Raw genomic sequence first — 20,223 nt, forward strand, 5'->3', positions numbered from 1 at the left:
ACACGACACACAGAGCACTTGTCATAAAAGTGACACATACAGCTTTTGTCAGGAGAGGTGAGTGATACCCACGACAGAACTCTTGTCTCTTGTGTCATGCTGACTGACCACATTCTTCTTCTTCTGCGTTCACTCGTATGCACACGAGTGGGCTTTTACATGTATGACCGTTTTTACCCCGCCATGTAGGCAGCCATACTCCGTTTTCGGGGGTGTGCATGCTGGGTATGTTCTCGTTTCCATAACCCACCGAACGCTGACATGGATTACAGGATCTTTAACGTGCGTATTTGATCTTCTGCTTGCATACACACACGAAGGGGGTTCAGGCACTAGCAGGTCTGCACATATGTTGACCTGGGAGATCGTAAAATTCTCCACCCTTTACCCACCAGGCGCCATCACCATGATTCGAACCCGGGACCCTCAGATTGACAGTCCAACGCTTTAACCACTCGGCTATTGTGCCCGTCAGCTGACTGACCTGAAAGGTGCTCCTCTCCATGTGGAACGAGGCCTTGAAGGAAGGGTCCCTGAAGTAGGGAATCTTTTCCAGCTCTCTCTGCATCATCTCTGTGTCTGTCAGACCCCTTCCCTCTCCCCCCGGTGCCGGTGCCGGTGCTGGTGCTGCTGCTGGTGCTGGTGCCGCAGCCCCAACCACCTCCACCCCCACCGCCGCCATCCCCACCCTCGCCGCCTGCTCCTCCGTCTTCACCACCTTGGACGTCTTCTTCTCCTGTGTCGGCTTTCGACGGCTGGCCGAAGGGCGGGGCCACGCCCTGGGTCGTGTCTTGGCTTCTCGTTTGGGTTTCTTCACTTTTTCTGAGGCTGTGGCTGTGGCTTTCTTTTTGCACAGCTTTTTGACTGGTGGACTGAAACAAGTCAATGCTTGTGTCATAATCCAAGGCTGCGGTGACGAAACTAAGCATGACATAAAAAAAATGGTTGAAGACAAAATTTGACAAAAAACAAGAACGCCAGAGAATTGACAGACAGACAGAAAATATGAAAAAACTTAGCCGTATGGAGAGCACAGGTACAGGAGTTATGATGGCTGCCAGAAAAAGAGGGCATTAGCAAAGGGGACAAAGGGGAGGTTACCTACTTCCGGGAGTACTTTCATTTTCTCCGCATAGGCGGATAGTAGTTTGCACAGGACAGGAATGTCAGACCCTTGCCGGAGTCTGCACTAGTTGGGACACGGTTAAGTATGTGTAATTAAACTGGATGTGTCTCTCCAACCGGAAGCAGGTGCACATTTATGAAACAAGCATTTCTTAGAGTCCGTATGATTACATGCATTCAAAATAGTGGAGTACCTGTCTTTGATTTACAGAAACTTTCATTTTCACACAGAGTTGAGGAAGGTAGCAAGAGTGATCGGAAGACAAGTTTGAAGGAATCCAAGGTTTACTTTCTTTCTTTAATAATTTGTGGGGGCATCTAATAAACAATCATCCTCTGACAGCAAAAAGGACAATGAAGGTTTCAGCTGCACGGACGGTGCAGGGCAACAGCAGTGCTGGCCTCACTCAGTGAGCTACGCAAATGTTAAGTAAGTGCATATGACACATTCTGTTTCTTGAAGGATGCCACTTGAAAACAAGACAAGAAAAAAAAGAAAAAAAAAGACAATTTTGTATTTGTATTTCTTTTTATCACAACAGATTTCTCTGTGTGAAATTCGGGCTGCTCTCCCCAGGGAGAGCGCGTCGCTACACTACAGCACCACCCATTTTTTTGACTCACTTGTGTAAACAAAGTGAGTCTGTGTTTTAACCCGGTGTTTGGTTGTCTCTGTGTGTGTGTGTGTGTGTGTGTGTGTCCGTCCGTGTGTCTGTGTGTCCATGGTAAACTTTAACATTGACATTTTCTCTGCAAATACTTTGTCAGTCGACACCAAATTTGGCATAAAAATAGGAAAAATTCAGTTCTTTCCAGTCATCTTGTTTAAAACAATATTGCACCTCTGGGATGGGCACAAAAAAATAAAAAAGAAGCCTAATTATATGCAAACTGCATTTACTGTTATATTTATATTTTTTGTATTCTCTAAACTTGGCACTTTGACCTCTTATTCTGACACAACAACAAGAGGAGTCATTATTATCATTTTTTGTTCAAACAGGAACTTCTTTTGCTAAGCATGGAAGTTTTATTTATTTTGCAAACGTTTTGGTGCAGATAGTAAAAAAGGGAAATGACTATGTAATTAATGCTAGGGGACTTAATTTATCACAAGTGAGTCTTGAAGGCCTTGCCTCTCTTGTTTGTATTTTTTCCTGCGTGCAGTTTTATTTGTTTTTCCTATCGCAGTGGATTTTTCTACAGAATTTTGCCAGGAACAACCCTTTTGTTGCCGTGGGTTCTTTTACATGCGCTAAGTGCATGCTGCACACGGGACCTTGGTTTATTGTCTCATCCGAATGACTAGCGTCCAGACCACCACTCAAGGTCTAATGGAGGGGGAGAAAATATCGGCAGCTGAGCCGTGATTTGAACCAGCGCGCTCAGATTCTCTCGCTTCCTAGGCGGATGCGTTACCTCTAGGCCATCACTCCACTAAACAATACGTTGAGTTCATGTGGTCAGCCAACTGCTTCCTCCTTTTTTTTTTTCAATTTCTTTTTTTTTAAGCAGATATGGTGTAGTGTATATATGGATCAGTCCACACACTTTGACGCCTTGATTCTTGAAAAAATGAAACCTGAAAACTTCAGTGCTTGTAGCTTTTAGAGACGTTCGATTGGCTAAGAGCGGACCAGGCAAGATGTGTCGTCTTTTCATTGTTAGCTGCGCGAAATTTGGCCACGCAGAACAAACTGATAGGCCTAGTTTGCATCAGTTTGACATGGTACAGTATATGACACCAAACTGAAAACTTATGTCTGGCACTATACTTCACAACCTGCATCCCACACAGACTGACCCGTTGTCATCCCGTCCCACTGCCTTCCGTTTCTTTTTGACAGGCGTGGGTGCTGCTTTCCTGCGTGTGGCCCGCCGACAGCTGGCACCCCCATACTTCACTGCAATGTGTCCCGCGATGCTGGCCGTCGTCCAGGCTTTTTTGGACAGGTATTCTGCCTCTTTGAAGATCAGCTCAGTGTGGGGGATGGTGGGGGGCTCATCTGACAGCTCACCCAGCAGGATTCCTATCGCTTCTGCCAGCAGGGAGCACGCTTCTTTGTTCACTGGCATAGCTGTCAGTTTGATTATCTGTCAACAAATTGATTCACAATGGATAAGAGAAATATTAATCGAGAAAGAGAAAGGGATAGACAAACACAAAATATGACAATGACTAATTCTCTAATTTCAAGGTTATGTTAGCACAGGCGTGCTATTCATTCCTTGTTCTATATAGGGTCTACACTACATAAAGACAACATCCCCAAATCAAAATGCATAATAATTCAAAATGATATCACTCCAAATATCAAATGACCTACTTATAGACTTACTGCAGGTTTTTGACGTGTCACAGCATACACGCACAGTGACTCATTATCAGCCACACTTGAAGAGCACACAGAATGATCTGAAACAGATCAAATTACATGCCACCACCATTAATCAATATATGCCCCAACTGTGGCATCTTGTTTCATCCATCCAGATTTACCTTGGTGGTGTGCTCCATAATGTTTCACAGGGCCTACCTTATGAATGCTTCCTTTTGAAATCATTCATGTGACAGTTCACAGGGCCTGCCTTATGAATGCTTCCTTTTGAAATCATTCATGTGACAGTTTATGTATCATCAGATAGCCTACAAATGGTACAATAGCTTCACATGTTTTACTAGGTTGTTTTCCTTTTTTATTTTATTATTATTATTACTACTACTACTTTTTTATATTATAGTTATTATTTATTTATTTATTTATGTACGCTTATAGTTGACTTCATCAAGTTTTTGCGCCTTATACAAAATGGTACAACAGCTTCACATGTTTTACTAGGTTGTTTTCCTTTTTTATTTTATTATTATTATTACTACTACTACTTTTTTATATTATAGTTATTATTTATTTATTTATTTATTTACGCTTATAGTTGACTTCATCAAGTTTTTGCGCCTTATACATATTATTAGTAGTGGTAGTCGTTGTTTTTTTTTATGTATTTATCTATTATTTATTCACCCCCTTTTTTTTTCTCAAGGCCTGACTAAGCGCGTTGGGTTACGCTGCTGGTCAGGCATCTGCTTGGCAGATGTGGTGTAGCGTATATGGATTTGTCCGAACGCAGTGACGCCTCCTTGAGCTACTGAAACTGAAACTGAAACTGTTTTCCTTTTTGCTCCAGACCTTAGCAACAAATTCATAAGGATTGAATCTACCATTACCTCAAGCGGGTTTTTTTTTTTCTGAATATTCAGATTTAACACCTAATGACAAAATTGTAAACATATCTTTTATTTTCCTCACACATTACCTGCTTGTTTCCATGGCAAATTTATGACAGTTCACTTTCAGTTTCAGTAGCTCAAGGAGGCGTCACTGCGTTCGGACAAAACCATATACGCTACATCACATCTGCCAAGCAGATGCCTGACCAGCAGCGTAACCCAACGCGCTTAGTCAGGCCTTGAGAAAAAAAACGAAAAAAAAGGGGGAATAAATAATAGATAAGCTTACATAAATAAATAAATAAATAATAATTATAATATAGAAAAAGGTAGTAGTAATAATAATAATAAAATAATTATAAAAAAAAGAAAAAAAAAAGACAACAATGATGATAAATAAGCAAATAAATGTAAAACATGAAGACACACATACACCCACACATGCATAACAGATGTTATGACAAGCGTTGGGGAAAACATGAAAAACTAGCATGAACAGTGTCACCCTCTGCCATCATCATCATCGGCACTGGAGCCACCTAGATTATGATTTCACAAAGCTCCAGTCATGCTGAGCCAAACCCTGGGGACAATCTTTCAATCCTTCACTCTTAACAATAAAGTGTGGAGCAGGACATTCCCACTGGTTAGTTCGTCCACCAAGAGTAGTTTCACAACTTGGACCAGTGCACATACCCATTCCACTTATTATTTGAATGTTTATGGTTCTCACATACAAAAATCCTGAGATTTCATGTCCCCAAACCCAAATGGCAGTGAACAGAGAGTGAAATGATGTCACTGGATAGCCTGTGAGACATCACCATGATCAGTAAGATATCACACACAAGTCATATCACCCAGCTGGCAAAGCGATATTAAAAAACATAAAAAATAGCCTGCATTTCTGCCTGCCCCGAAGGGTGAGTAGGGGGTTGGCTATCTGCATGACCTCTACACCCAGTCCTTTGATCTTTTTGCAAGGAATGTTGGCATTTGGAGAGAAAAGATTGTAACTGATGACATTTTTTCCTTATTTTTGTCATTGCACTTTGCCACTTTACGATTTTTTTCCCCCTTAGATTGTAACTGAAAGCCATTTTTTTCCCTTAATTTTGTCATTGTACTTTGCCACTTAAACCCCCACCCCCACACCCCCTCCACATCTATGTTATAGTACTTTGGACGGGGTCATGTTGACGTGACCATATGTCGTTGTGACCACATGTCGTAGTGTCGTTGTGACCACGTGTCGTAGTGTCGTTGTGACCAATTGCTGTTGTAACCACGTGTCGTTATGACCATGTGTCGTTGTGACCATGTGTCATTGTGACCACATGTCGTAGTGTCGTTGTGTCTTGTGACCACATGTCGTTGTGACCAATTGTCGTTGTGACCACGTGTCGTTATGACCATGTGTCGTTATGACGTGTCCTTGTGACCAAGTGTCATTGTGGGACACATGGAAGCAGATGCTGAGAGCGTAGGGAGGGTGCGGTTCCCAAGGAACATGTCTGTGTGTTTATATATTTATTTCTTGCAACGTGTGAGTGTGTACAGCAGAACAGACAGGTGACATGACAGATCCTGACTCAGTGACAGAACCACAAATGCAGAGAGAGAGAGAGAGAGAGAGAGAGAGATTTGTGAGTGATATTTTTAAACAATATTAAAAAAAAACCCAACAAAACCCACAGAGCAGACCTATGCATCCACACCCATTAACACTAGAAGAAAAAAAGTACCGCTGTCCACACAGTCATCACACGAAATAAACAGGGAGGAGAGATATGTTAACTATTGCAGTATCAGGTCTGCCACTCTTTGGCAAAATATCAAAAATCATGGTTACAACGGCATGAGATCAAAAGGATGAGATCACAGCGACACATGGTCACAACAACACTTGGTCACAACGACACTTGGTCACAATGACACTTGGACACTTGGTCACAACGACACTTGGCCACAACGACACGTGGCCACAGTGACACTTGGCCACAACGACACGTGGCCACAGTGACACTTGGCCACAACGACACGTGGCCACAATGACACACGGTCACAATGAAACTTGGTCATAATGACACTTGGTCACAACAAGACTTAACACTTGGTCGCAACCACACTTGGTCACAATGACACGTGGTCACAACAGTATGTAGCCCTTTGGACTGGATGTTTGCATGATAAATCATGCTCTGTAAATCACATGTCATTATAATGCTGTCGTATATTTTTTTCATACCTGTTTGCCTCTCTGTTACCCTCCCACTTGGCGTGTGTGTGTGTGTGTGTGTGTGTGGTGTGCCTGTGTGTGTGTGTGGTGGTGGTGGTGGTGGTCGTGGTGGTGGTGTGTGTGTGTGTGTGCATCCTATAGTGTGTAAACAAAAATTCCATGCTGATGCGGGTCAAGATTAGAAGAAAATCAAAACTTTCACTATGCTTAAATATGACTTTACTTCCAAATAAACCATATATATATATATATATATATATATATATATATATACTCAGACCAATGCTGGAATATGTTGCACTCCACCAAGAAACTATTCAGTTTTCCTTTTTGTATCCCCGCATCTCCACTTGGCTTCTATTCTCAAAACGAGTCAATGACAGATGTGGATTTTTCATTCATTCCAGCAGACCATACTAGTACCTCCGAATATTGTTTATCCGGTCGTATCTACTTACCTTGTGTCTGGATCGAAAAAATGGCTAATCAATACAACTTGAATTTCAATGGGTGGCAATTTCCACGATTGTCTCCATTCGGTCAGTTCTGCAAGTAGTAAGGGCAATAACTCCCAATGATTGGCTGACGAAATATTGAAAGCTCACGCTTGTTCACAAAGCATCTGTTTGAGCACCAGTCAAAGCTTGCTGGTTCAGGTTGCAGAATTTGTTCATTTTTGGGTTGATATTTCTCATAAATTGATCATGCAGGCTGACGCAGCAGATAAAGAAGGTATTTTTACATAGTTTTTTTGTTTTTGCTTTTTTTTGTGTGTGAGAAAACTGGTATTAGACCAGGTCAACAACAACAGGATACATTCGAATCGAATACAATGACACACTCGTGTGCTTGAGCATGTCACTTTTGACGATGGTGACTTGAAGTCTTGATACTGATACTGACTAATATGGCATGTGTAAAACTTTAAAATTTCATTAATTTTCCATTTTTAAGAACAAGTGGAAAATATTCATGTATAATAAGAAAAACGCCAGTTTTACAAGTCATGTCATGTCACCCACCGTGGGCTCCACGTGTGATCCGGAAAATAAAAACAGAAAAATTGTCAAGTATGGAGTAGTGAATTGCGACGTGTTTCTAAATAAAAATTTCTAATTAAAATGCAAAGATAGTCATACTCATTATCATTTAGTTTGACAAAGCCATAGTTTCTAAATACCAGAGATTGTTATTGTTAAGAATTTTTTTGAAAGAAAGTTTACAGTTTTCAAACTGACAAAGTGTAATATTTACTATGCAGACCTGTCATTTTACTGATGTTTTAGAAGAAACTTAGATTTAGAAAAGGATTTGGGAATTTTGGTGGATAAAAATTTAACTTTTGAACAGCATGTTAATACTAAATAAAAAAAAAAAAAAAAAAAAAGCAAATAGAATTGCAGATATGATCACCCATTTTATCCAGTTTAAAAAAAAAAGAAAGATGATGTCATGGTGCCATTATTCATATCAACTGGTATAATCCCCTTACCTTAGAAAACATAATGACTTGATTGAAAATGTACAGAGAAGATTTACCAAACATTGAAACAAATTATAGGGACAGGTAGTATGTCCTATGAAGAGATACTAACTAGTTTGAAACTCCCAAGCCTGGTTAAGGGGTGATATGATTGTGACATATAAGATTCCACATGGACATTATGATAAGTGGAGTGATGGCCCAGAGGTAACGCGCCCGCCTAGGAAGCGAGAGAATCTGAGCGCGCTGGTTCGAATCACGGCTCAGCCGCCGATATTTTCTCCCCCTCCACGAGACCTTGAGTGGTGGTCTGGATGCTAGTCATTCGGATGAGACGATAAACCGAGGTCCCGTGTGCAGCCTGCAGTTAGCGCACGTAAAAGAACCCACGGCAACAAAAGGGTTGTTCCTGGCAAAATTCTGTAGAAAAATCCACTTCGATAGGAAACAAACAAAACTGCACGCAGGAAAAAATACCAAAAGAAAAGGGTGGCGCTTAGTGTAGCGACGCGCTCTCCCTGGGGAGAGCAGCCCGAATTTCACACAGAGAAATCTGTTGTGATAAAAAGAGAAATACAAATACAAATACCACTACACAAAATCTTTTCATTCTAAAGGACAGTAATCACACCAAAGGACACCCACTAAAGCTAATGAAGGCATTCAACAAATCAGACCTTTTTCCACACTTTTTTACTAACAGGGTTGTTAACTTCTGGAATAATCTGCCCAGTAACATTGTCACTGCAGGAACACTTAACAGTTTTAAGAATTTATTGGATAAACGCTGGAAGGATTATAGATTCCAAGTTACTTCTCCATAGGAAGCTAGCCATAACATTAGTGATTGCGCACTCTTATAAAAGTTATATAAAAAGTTTGGGTGTTTTTTTTTTTTATAAAAAGAATGAAAAAAGTCCTAATTGATCAGGGAAAAGGGTGAAAAGTCTAAAAGCTGTGACACTTGATATGATATGATACTTAGGCTGTGGACTTGATGACAAGGTCTTACTGTTCTCCTCCATTCTGAATAGTAATCCTGGCTTCAAAAAGGTCCATGATGATGATCTACAGACACCTGCAATGTTGAAATAGAAATCTGAACAAATTTCCATAACTTAACCATGAAGTGGATGCCCCTGTCCAAGTCCTATTTAACTGGAAGCACACTGTTCTCTTGGTAGGACTAGCAAATGGCCTCTGCCCCAAAACACCCATGTCTGTTGGGGTTCGAACTTGTGTCCTCTCAGTTTTCAGTTATGACAGCTGGTGTAAATTATAGCTTGTTGGCCTTCCGGTCTCTTCAAAAGTGACAACTCATATTGTACAAGACTGTCATTATGATTAAATATCAAATGTTATCAATCATTCAGTGGCCAGTCATGCATGAGGAACTCATGCCTTGACCTCACCAAGTGGAAGGCAAAGCAGTGACCAGTTTCTACATTATCACCTGCTGAACAGGGAAAACAGAATTGAAAAAGAAAGTATAACTTGAAATGAATGTGGTTTCTTCACTGACAGTGACACTCAGTAACTCACAGTGAACACAGGGGACTGGTCAAGAGCTGTCCGGATAAATAGAGTCCAGTGACTGGTGTCGCCTTATGCTGCTCTTGGGCAGAGAAAACTTCCTGAGACATTGAGAGATTAGTTTTCTAAATTAAGGAAGCTCCCTTGCATTGCTGAATGTATGGGGAAAAAATGTAAGAAAAACCCCCAGATATCACAAACACAAGTGCTGATCATGTTTCAGAGATCCTGCGTTATTATCGTCAGATCCGGGAGGATGATCCTGATCGTTCCTGTCCTTTGGCTGCCATGACAGCGATGGTGCAGTTCGTGGAGAATAATAAAAGTATGTCCTCTAGTATTAGATACCCTCTCCTCTCTGACTATTCTGAGCTCCCCTCTCTCTTGCTCTCTTTCTTTGTCTTTCCTCTGTGTTTATCTCATTCCAGATGATGGAACGCTATAGTGTTCCTGATGTAAGGTAGTGTTCTGGACAACAGAATGCTGTAGCGGTTTTGACAATTAAAATTTTTTCCGATTTTTCCTCATGGGGTAGCATAAAAATTGCAGCTACACCGGGCGTTGTGAACATGTTGAGGGTCGAATGGAAAGTTTCCTTGTGAGGTTCTGTAACTATGCACTCACTGGCCAGCCATTGACCTTGGTATCCCACATGACAAGCTAATCTGCATATGTATCGAAAATGGTGTTGCAGGCGATACAAGTGGGAATTTTGGGAGCAAACTAGATCACAACAGTGGCTTTTTACTGCTGCTGAAGTGATTAAATGCTTCAAACTGAAGGTTTCGTCATTGACGAGGATGATAAAGACATTGAATAAAGTATCTGCAGTGAAGAAAGCTACCAGCAAGAAGATACTGACAGTGACTCAGCTTCAGAAGGCTGTTAAGATAGTGATGGGGTGGGTGTATACACGATGTGAGAAGAGGGGTCAGTGGGTCAAGTACAATGAGTTACAGTAAGTTACTTTGTGTTTTGTATTTTTTGTGATTTTTTTTCTTAACCCTAACAAATGGGTCGTATGCAGGGGAAAGCAAGGGAGAAAACTACTCGTCCAGAGTGAGTTAAAGAACTGAATGTGTTCATTCTCCACACCACCCCCAAACCCCCTTGCCTTCTGTTCAGTGATACAATATCTTTTTAACTTTAAGTGATGATATTAACTCATGCTTGCAAACTGTGTCGCACACGGCACATGACACTATGCATTACTTGCATTATTTCTAAATCAAACCCATGCAGTGTGTTGTATTATTTGTAAACTAATTAGTATCTGATCATATAGGACTTGGGACCCACCTGTTCAGCAGGCTGTCCTAGATATTTTTAATCCCATAAATTTATAATCATCATCCGACAGGCGCAGTAGCTGAGTGGTTGAAGCATTGGTCTTTCAATCTGAGGGTCCTGGGTTCAAATCTTGGTGACGGCACCTGGTGGGTAAAGGGTGGAGATTTTTCCGATCTCCCAGGTCAACATATGTGCAGACCTGCTAGTGCCTGAACCCCCTTCATGTGTATACACAAGCAGAAGATCAAATACGCACGTTAAAGATCCTGTGATCCATGTCAGCGTTCGGTGGGTTATGGAAACAAGAACATACCCAGCAAGCACACCCCGGAAAGCGTAGTATAGTTGACTACAAGGTGGGGTGAAAACGGTCATACACGTTAAAGCCCACTCGTGTACATATGGGTGAACGTGGGAGTTGCAGCCCACAAACACAGAAGATGATAGTCATTATCCCTCTCTGAAATGCAATAGGAAAATTGGCTACTGGAGTGGACATGCTTATAGATAAGAATAAGATGTACACTAGTGTTAACAGTTTCTTTAATCAAGTGAACGTATACATTGTGTGTGTGTGTGTCCATGGACACTCTGTACCACAGTATAGACAATAAAGTTTGTGTATTGTATTGGACAGTGGAGACAATTTCGGAGTTCCATCACCGCATTGAGCTGTGCAGCAAAGTGCTGATAGAGGCCGAGTCCAAGCACTCCTCCATCGACTGTGCCTACAAGCTCTTCAGACGCTACATCACCCTCACCAACATGCACGAAGTCGTGAGTTCTTCATCTCCGTCTTCAGTTGCAACATGTGACCGAGCCTAATTTCATGACTGAAGCCTTATTTTTTTCTCTTTTTTGTTGTTGTAATAAATCTTACAGGGTTAAGTCAGCATTTTATGGCCACCTGGGGAGTGGGTTCAAATGGAGTGTATCTCTAAAGCTTGGCACAAGAAGGCAGGTTTTATATATATATATATATATATATATATATATATATAATATCATGAAGCTCTTTTATTTTTGGTCATAGTGATAAATTTTGTTCATCAATAAAGTCATTTTCTTTTGGTCATAAATGAAGGCATTTTGTCAGTTATAAATGAAATCGGTTTATGTTTTTGGTCCTAAATGAAGCCATTTCATTTTTGGTCATAGTTAGTCATTTCATGTTCAGATTGCTTGCTTCTCATTGTAATGAGTGTTGCAGAAATCTTTCTGAATTCATTCAGCACAGGTACATCCTTCAGTTCAGTGTTAATTGTTCTGTAACTAAAGATTGATGACACAGAGAGCAATTTCTTGGTGGTTTTAGGAACTGAAATATTCAAGCACCACAATGGTTCTGATCATTTACAGTTGTTTGCTGGTGGTTTGGCTGGTGGGGTTTGGTTCACAATAGGTCCAAAGGACAGGCAGAGAAAGGTGTTCTTGAGAGTTGTGTGTTGTCTGTGGCAGGACTTTGAGCGGAGTCGCCAGAACATGATTCAGCTGGGACACTCCTGGGTCAACAAAATGGCCAACGCTCGTCAGACCATCGCCAAACTGGCCGAGCCCTTCATCACCAACAACACGGTCAGTGAGGGGCACAGGGGGCATCTGTTTACATGGGGCACAGGGGGGTGTCTGTTTTACATGGGGCACAGGGGGATGTCTGTTTTACATGGGGCACAGGGGGATGTCTGCTTTACATGGGGCACAGGGGGATGTCTGTTTTACATGGGGCACAGGGGGATGTCTGTTTTACATGGGGCACAGGGGGATGTCTGCTTTACATGGGGCATTGGGGGATGTCTGCTTTACATGGGGCATTGGGGGGTGTCTGCTTTACATGGGGCACAGAGAGATGTCTGTTTTACATGGGGCACAGGGGGATGTCTGTTTTACATGGGGCTCAGGGGGGTGTCTGTTTTACGTGGGGCACAACAGGGGGATGTCTGTTTTACATGGTGCACAGGGGGATGTCTGCTTTACATGGGGCACAGGGGGATGTCTGCTTTACATGGGGCATTGGGGGATGTCTGCTTTACATGGGGCATTGGGGGATGTCTGCTTTACATGGGGCATTGGGGGGTGTCTGTTTTACATGGGGCACAACAGGGGGATGTCTGTTTTACATGGGGCACAACAGGGCGATGTCTGCTTTACATGAGGCACAGGGGGATGTCTGCTTTACATAGGGCACAGGGGGATGTCTGCTTTACATGAGGCACAGGGGGATGTCTGCTTTACATGAGGCACAGGGGGATGTCTGCTTTACATGAGGCACAGGGGGATGTCTGTTTTACATGGGGCATAAGGGGATGTCTGTTTTAGAGACTTTCAACATGGGGAACAGTGGGACATCTGTTCACATGACGCATAGGGGGATGTCTGTTTTGGTGTTTACATGGGTAACAGTAGGTCATCTGTTAACATATGGAATAGCTGGACATCTGTTTACATGGGGTATAGGGGGACATCTGTTTTACATGGGTCATAGAGGGATGTCTATTTAACAGTGGGTTATCTGTTAACATGGGAAATAGGGGGGACATCTGTTTATGTGGGGCAAAGGGGGACGTCTGTTTACATGAGGAAAAGGGGTGCGTTTGTTTATATTGGAGGATGGAGGGATAAGGGTGATGACTGTTTACATGGATCATGGGGGGACATCTATTGTACATGGGGCATAGGGGGACGTCTGTTAACATGGGGAACAGTGGGACTTCTGTTAACATGGGGAACAGTGGGACATCTTAACATGGGGAACAGCGGGACATCTGTTAACATGGGGAACAGTGTGACATCTGTTAACATGGGGAACAGTGGGACTTCTGTTAATATGGGGAACAGTGGGACTTCTGTTAACATGGGGAACAGTGGGTCATCTGTTACCATGGGTAACTGTGGGACTTCTGTTAACATGGGGAACTGTGGGACTTCTGTTAACATGGGGGAACTGTGGGACTTCTGTTAACATGGGGAACAGTGGGTCATCTGTTAACATGGGGAACAGTGGGACTTCTGTTAACATGGGGCAAATATACGTTCACATGAGTATAGGGAATGAAGGAAATAAGGGAATGTCTGTTCACATGGGAGGGTGGAGGGATTAGAGGGAACCCACAGTAATCCCTGTGTCATGTCATGAGTGGTGACAACTTGTCGCTATTTTGTGTCCAGATCCTGCTGACCCACAGTTATTCCCGCGTGGTGATGGAGGTGTTCCGGAAGGCCGTGGAGAAGGGGCGCAGCTTCAAAGTGTTTGTGTGCGAGTCGCAGCCTGACAAATCTGGGTAATGGGCCTCCTGTCTCTTCTTTGCTGTGTGGTGTCGTCCTTGGTGCGTAGTGTGTTGTGTTGTATTTCTCTTTGTCACGACACATTTCTCTGTGTGAAATGGAATGTGTTGTGTTGTATTACTCTTTGTCACGACACATTTCTCTGTGTGAAATGGAATGTGTTGTGTCGTATTACTCTTTGTCACGACACATTTCTCTGTGTGAAATGGAATGTGTTGTGTCGTATTACTCTTTGTCACGACACATTTCTCTGTGTGAAATGGAATGTGTTGTGTCGTATTACTCTTTGTCACGACACATTTCTCTGTGTGAAATGGAATGTGTTGTGTCGTATTACTCTTTGTCACGACACATTTCTCTGTGTGAAATCCGGGCTGCTCTCCCCATGGAGAGAGTGTCGCTGCTGTGGGAGTGTCTACTGTTTTTTTTGTTTTTTTGTTTTTTCTGCCTGCAGTTTTATTGCACTGTATTGTGGTGTTGTGTTTAACTGTTGTAGTGTGTGTTGTGTTGTACTTCAGAGAGTGTCGCTGCAGTGAGAGTGCCTCCCATTTTTTTTGGTTTTTTTTCTGCCTGCAGTTTTATTGCACTGTGTTGTGTTGTAGTAACTTGTACTGCATTGTCATATTGTACTCTTGTATCGTTCTGTGTTGAGTTGTTTGGTTGTGTTATGTTACGTTGTGTTGTGTTGTACTGTGTTGCTGTATGTTACACTGTGTTGTATTGTTCTATGTTGTGTAGCATTGTGTTAGATTATGGTGCATTGTATTGTCCTGTGTCATGTTGATTTGTTTTGTGAACTTGCATTTTGTATTGTTGTGCTATTGTGCTGTATTATATCATGTTTTTATAGTATTCACTATGACTGTTGTATGACTTTTATATTATGACAGATTTCTTTGTGCAAAGTTGTTGCTGCCTTGCCAGGGATTGGAATGGGGAGTGGGGGATGGGGGGGATGGATTAGGAGGTGCATTGCACAGTGCTGTCCGTCATTATTTTGTGTCTGGATTGCCTGTGTAAACACAGTCAAGTCTTTGTCATCTCCCTGTGTCAGTTGTCTGTGTGTCTGTTCTTTAATGTCTGTGGTAATGGTAGTTTTTTCTCAGAAAGTGCAGTTCCCTAAGTCCAGGCAGCCCACACACGGCTGCAGCACTAAGAGCCAGTGCAATCTTGCCTTGTAACATTGAGAGTCAAAGTCCTTCACAAAAGACCAGGCTGTAAATGAATTCCCATTGCAATGGAGAAACCTTGAATCGTACACTTCTACAGTTCTCACTTTGCTGTTGGCCAGCTGTAATCTTATATAGTTACAATTTAACCCTTTCACCGCCAGCTCACATTTATGCACAGGCGTGGTAGAGGACCCATGTCACTGAAAGGTGATTCATTGGTCTGTTATCCATGAACCTACTGCTCTTAATGTTCGGTGGTAGGACAGGCTATATTTTCTATACATCGCAGGGGGAATTCCCAGCTATTCTTAGCCACTGTCTTTTCTGTGTTTATACCACAAGATAATTTTGTACTCTTAATTGTCTGGCTGTGAAAGGGTTAAAGTAAAGTTGTAGGAATCGGAACAGACCGGTGACCCACAGCACTGCGTGTTTCAGGCTGCGTACTGCCAAGGAGCTGAGAGAGATGGGCGTGGACTGCACCGTCATTCTGGACTCTGCTGTGGGGTGAGTCTCCTCCTCTGGTCCCTGTGTCTGTATTGTTTTGTATTGAATTGTATTGTGTTACTCTTTTGTTACTTAAACAGATGTCGCTGTGATGTGAAATTTGGCCTGCTTTCCCCCCCCCCCCCCCCGAGGAGAGCGTGTCGCGACAGCAAGCAGTGCCACCCGTGTTTCTTTTTCTTCCGTCTGCAAGAGTATTTGTTTTCCTATCAATGTGGATTTTTCTACAGTATTTTGCCAGGGACAACCTTTCTTTGTTACAGCAGTTTCTCCGTGTGAAATTCAGTTGGGCTGCTCTCCCAGGGGAGGTAACACATTGCCACAATGCAGCACCACCCATTTTTTATTCCTTTTTTGTTTTTTTTGTTTAAACTGTCTGTAAGAATATTTTACTATCAGAATAGATTTCTCTATAGAATTCAGCCAGGGACAACCCCTTTAGTGCTGTGGGTTCTTTTACATGTGCAAAGCGTGTGGTGCAGATGGGACCTCGGTTAATTGCCTCATCCAAATAGTTAACACCCAGACACCTCAAGGTCCAGTGGAGGGGTGAGCAAAGATTTCGGGTACAGAGATAACAGTACAGATTGACTTGGACAGACTTGTTCAAAATCATTTTCATAAAAGCAAAGTCATACAGATAACAGTACAGATTGACTTAGACTTGTCCAAAATCATTTTCATATGAGCAAAGTCATACAGATAACAGTACAGATTGACGTAGACAGACTTGTCCAAAATCATTTTCATAAAAGCAAAGTCATACAGATAACAGTACAGATTGACTTAGACAGACTTGTCCAAAATCATTTTCATAAAAGCAAAGTCATACAGATAACAGTACAGATTGACTTGGACAGACTTGTTCAAAATCATTTTCATAAAAGCAAAGTCATACAGATAACAGTACAGATTGACTTAGACTTGTTCAAAATCATTTTCATAAAAGCAAAGTCATACATCTGATGCACAGTTTTTTCTTTCCATTGGGTATCTAAGTAATTCAGAATTTTACATGATTTATGTACATATGCATACATATGTATGTATGTATGTATGTGTGTGTGTGTGTGTGTGTTCTTGATTTGTGTGTTGGGAGGGGGTTGGGTGGGCAAGTATGTATTTATGTTTGAAAATATGCTCATATTTATGCATGCATACATGTGTTTATGATTTTGCGTATAGTTTGCTAGGTACATTTTGACGTGTATATATGTGCAAGTTTGATGTTATATGTTATGTATGTGTTTTGTGAAACACCTTTTAAGTTATAGAGTGCTTTAGAAGTATCCACTTAATTATTGTCATAATTAAGAAATAGTAAAGATAGGTAACTCTGTCCATTCACAAGGTAATCAACTTAAATCAGTACTGCTTATGCTACCAATTAAGCTAGCACACAGGTACACTGGAACAAACTCAGACACATCCTCAAAAAGGAAGAGCCGGGCCTGTCCTTATACCAATCTTTTATTTTATGTGACCTGTGGTCAGGTACATCATGGAGAGTGTAGTCATGGTGGTGGTCGGAGCAGAAAACCTGCTGAAGAACGGTGGCATCTTCAACAAGATCGGCACGCTCAGCATCGCCATCGCCGCCAAGAAGTACCACCGCCCTTTGTACGTGTTTGCCGAGAGCCTCAAGTACATGGAGTACTTCCCCTTGAACCAGGACAGCATCCCTTCCGACCTCAAGGTACACCTGGTGTGGGGAGAAACTGGGGAGGGGAGGGAAGGAAGGAAGGGGCAGGTGGGTAGGGGTACAAAGGGTGTGTGTGTGTGTGTGTGGGGGGGGGGTGTCAGTGGGTTGATTGCTTATAGGTGCGGCAGGTAAGTGCATCCAGGTATCCCTTCAGGAAAGAATGTGACGAATATTCTTTTCAGATGGCAAATCTTGATCGGAGATCATCTGATTGTCTTTGTGTGTAAAACCTGTTTTCATCGCAAAGCAGGTCAGTGTCTGAGTCAGCTAGTGGGGCTGCATTCATTGTGAGGATGAACAGCACATTGTTATCAGTACAGTGAGTTCACATTGTTTTGAGACGGCAGCATTGTTGACATGGTTCCATGGTATTGTGGTGGTGATTCCGTGGTATTGTTCACCTGATGCAGTGGTTACCTTATGTGGTGAGAGTGACCCCTTGATGTGGTGAGAGTGACCCCTTGATGTGGTGGTGACCCCATGTGTAGATCCTCTGTTGTGATCACATAAAGTGACCCCATGTGGTTTTGACCCGTACATGTATGGTTGTGATCTGATGTCATGTTGATTGCCCCATGATGTCGTGATGTTGTGTGGCGACCCCGTTGTGCGTGATCCTACGATGTGGTACCCAACAATGCGGTGACCCCACAATGTGTGACAATACAATGTGCTGACCCTAACAATGTGCTGACCCTATGACTTGTGACCAGAGATGCCAGCCTCTGTCAAGTGTTTGTAGAAACATTCAGGAAATTTCAAAGGAACATTTTTAATTTGGTAGGAACAGTCGGACTCCGAGCCGCATCAGCAAATGTACATTTTATCTACAAGGTATACATACACTTGGGCCTACCAGCAGCACAGTGTAAATGCTACCATTAAGCTGATTGGTCCACTCAATGCTCTTTCAATGTAAGCACACACACAATTAGCTGAGCATCATCACGTGAGACCAAAGTTACTAGTGACTTTCCTGGCCTTGTGATTGATAGATCAAGAGCGTTTGGGTAATGTTAAGACAGGAAAGCTTGTGACCATGCTGTGTAGCTGAAAATGAAATCGTCGGAACAATTTTGACAATGGCGTAAGGTCGGAACACATTGCGATCGAGCATTACAAAATAAGGAGAAATTGTCAAAGTTGGCCTCTCTGTGTGACCCTTCATTGTGGTGAACCTATGATATGTGGATTGAACAATGTGGTGACAACATGTTGTGGTAAGGAACCTCCCCATAACCAGCTGTCTATGCAGTGGTAATTTTCAGTTCAGGAAAGATGGTAGCGGTAAGAAACCTCCCCTAAACCCGAAGAAAGTAGCGATAAGTAACCTCCCCTAAACCCGAAGAAAGTAGCGGTAAGTAACCTCCCCTAAACCCGAAGAAAGTAGCGGTAAGTAACCTCCCCTTTTAACCAGCTGTCTATGTAGTATGGTGATTTTCAGTTCAAGAAAGCGGACGTGGAGGAGGCGGAGGAGGATGGACTGATGGAGGATGAACATCCGCTGATCGACTACACGCCGCCCAAATACATCAACCGGCTGATCTCGGACATCGGCGTTCTGCCTTCCCACGCCATCGGAGACGAGATGATGAGTGTCTATCACTGACCCGCTGCCACCCCTCGATTGACAATTCAGTGTGTGGCGTGTAGCGTGTGTGTGTGTGTGTGTGTGTGTCACTGAAAGGAGTGGGGGTGGGGTTTGGGGAGGGGATGCATGTCAGGTGGCTGTGGTTGTGATTGTTGGAGAGTGTGTGTGTGTGTGTGTGTGTGAGTGAGTGAGTGTGTGTGTGTGTGTGTGTGAGTGAGAGTGTGTGTGTGTGTGTGTGAGTGTGTGTGTGTGTGTAGTGCTGGAGAGGGGTGAAGACGGGGCTTTTGTGGACAGAATACCTGTCAGGTGGCTGTGGTTAAATACTTTGTGGGAGAATCTGATCGTGTGTGTTGGTGTGAGTATCGGTGTGCCCGTGTGTGGTACTGGAGGGGTGGAAATGGGGGTTGGTGATACATATATGTCAGGTGGGTGTGATTAGATACTTTGTAGGAGAATCTGATTGTGTGTGGAGTGGGGTGGTACATGACAAGGTGTAAAAAGTGCGTTTGTTGTTTCCCTCTGGTCTATTTGAAAAGTCACCTGTTTTTGGGGGGTTCTTTTTTTTGTGTGTGTGCTCTGAATGGAAGATGTGGCTTGTGTGTTTGCATGACTACCAGTTAATATTCAAGTATAGTTGTGAATGAGAGACGTTGCTGCTCTTTTTGTGTGTGAAAACCACAGTATACAGGTTAGGTTGTCAATAAACTTTCTTTTCACACATTACCCCAAGTGTGTATTGTTGAATGCGTTCATTCTCTGGATCAATTTGTGTATTGTTAAATGCGTTCATTCTCTGGATCAATTTGTGTATTGTTAAATGCGTTCATTCTCTGGATCAATTCGTGTATTGTTAAATGCGTTCATTCTCTGGATCTATTTGTGTATTGTTAAATACATTCATTCTCTGGATCTATTTGAATTAAGCTCCATCTGTTCTACACTTCAACAGATCATCATCTTGTCCAGGAACAAGCAAAACATACCAGTCTAAAGACTGAAATACATGAGACTGTAATTGACCTCTTGTGTATGGTAATGTGAAGAACACCCAAGACAGAAAAAAGGGAGTGCCT

At 42.5% G+C, this 20,223-nt stretch overlaps 1 protein-coding gene across 1 annotated transcript; it reads left to right on the plus strand.

Moving 5' to 3' along the window:
- Positions 1–7,183: 7,183 nt before the first annotated feature.
- LOC143288624 (translation initiation factor eIF2B subunit alpha-like) lies at positions 7,184–19,249 on the plus strand. The gene is made up of 8 exons (XM_076597278.1): positions 7,184–7,325; positions 9,833–9,934; positions 11,537–11,676; positions 12,358–12,474; positions 14,065–14,177; positions 15,792–15,860; positions 17,352–17,553; positions 19,004–19,249. Exons 1-8 carry the CDS (start codon positions 7,298–7,300, stop codon positions 19,166–19,168), a joined length of 936 nt encoding a protein of 311 aa, XP_076453393.1. The 5' UTR covers positions 7,184–7,297; the 3' UTR covers positions 19,169–19,249.
- Positions 19,250–20,223: the final 974 nt, after the last annotated feature.

Source organism: Babylonia areolata, chromosome 12, assembly GCF_041734735.1.
Source record: "Babylonia areolata isolate BAREFJ2019XMU chromosome 12, ASM4173473v1, whole genome shotgun sequence".
NCBI classification, from domain to species: domain Eukaryota; kingdom Metazoa; phylum Mollusca; class Gastropoda; order Neogastropoda; family Buccinidae; genus Babylonia; species Babylonia areolata.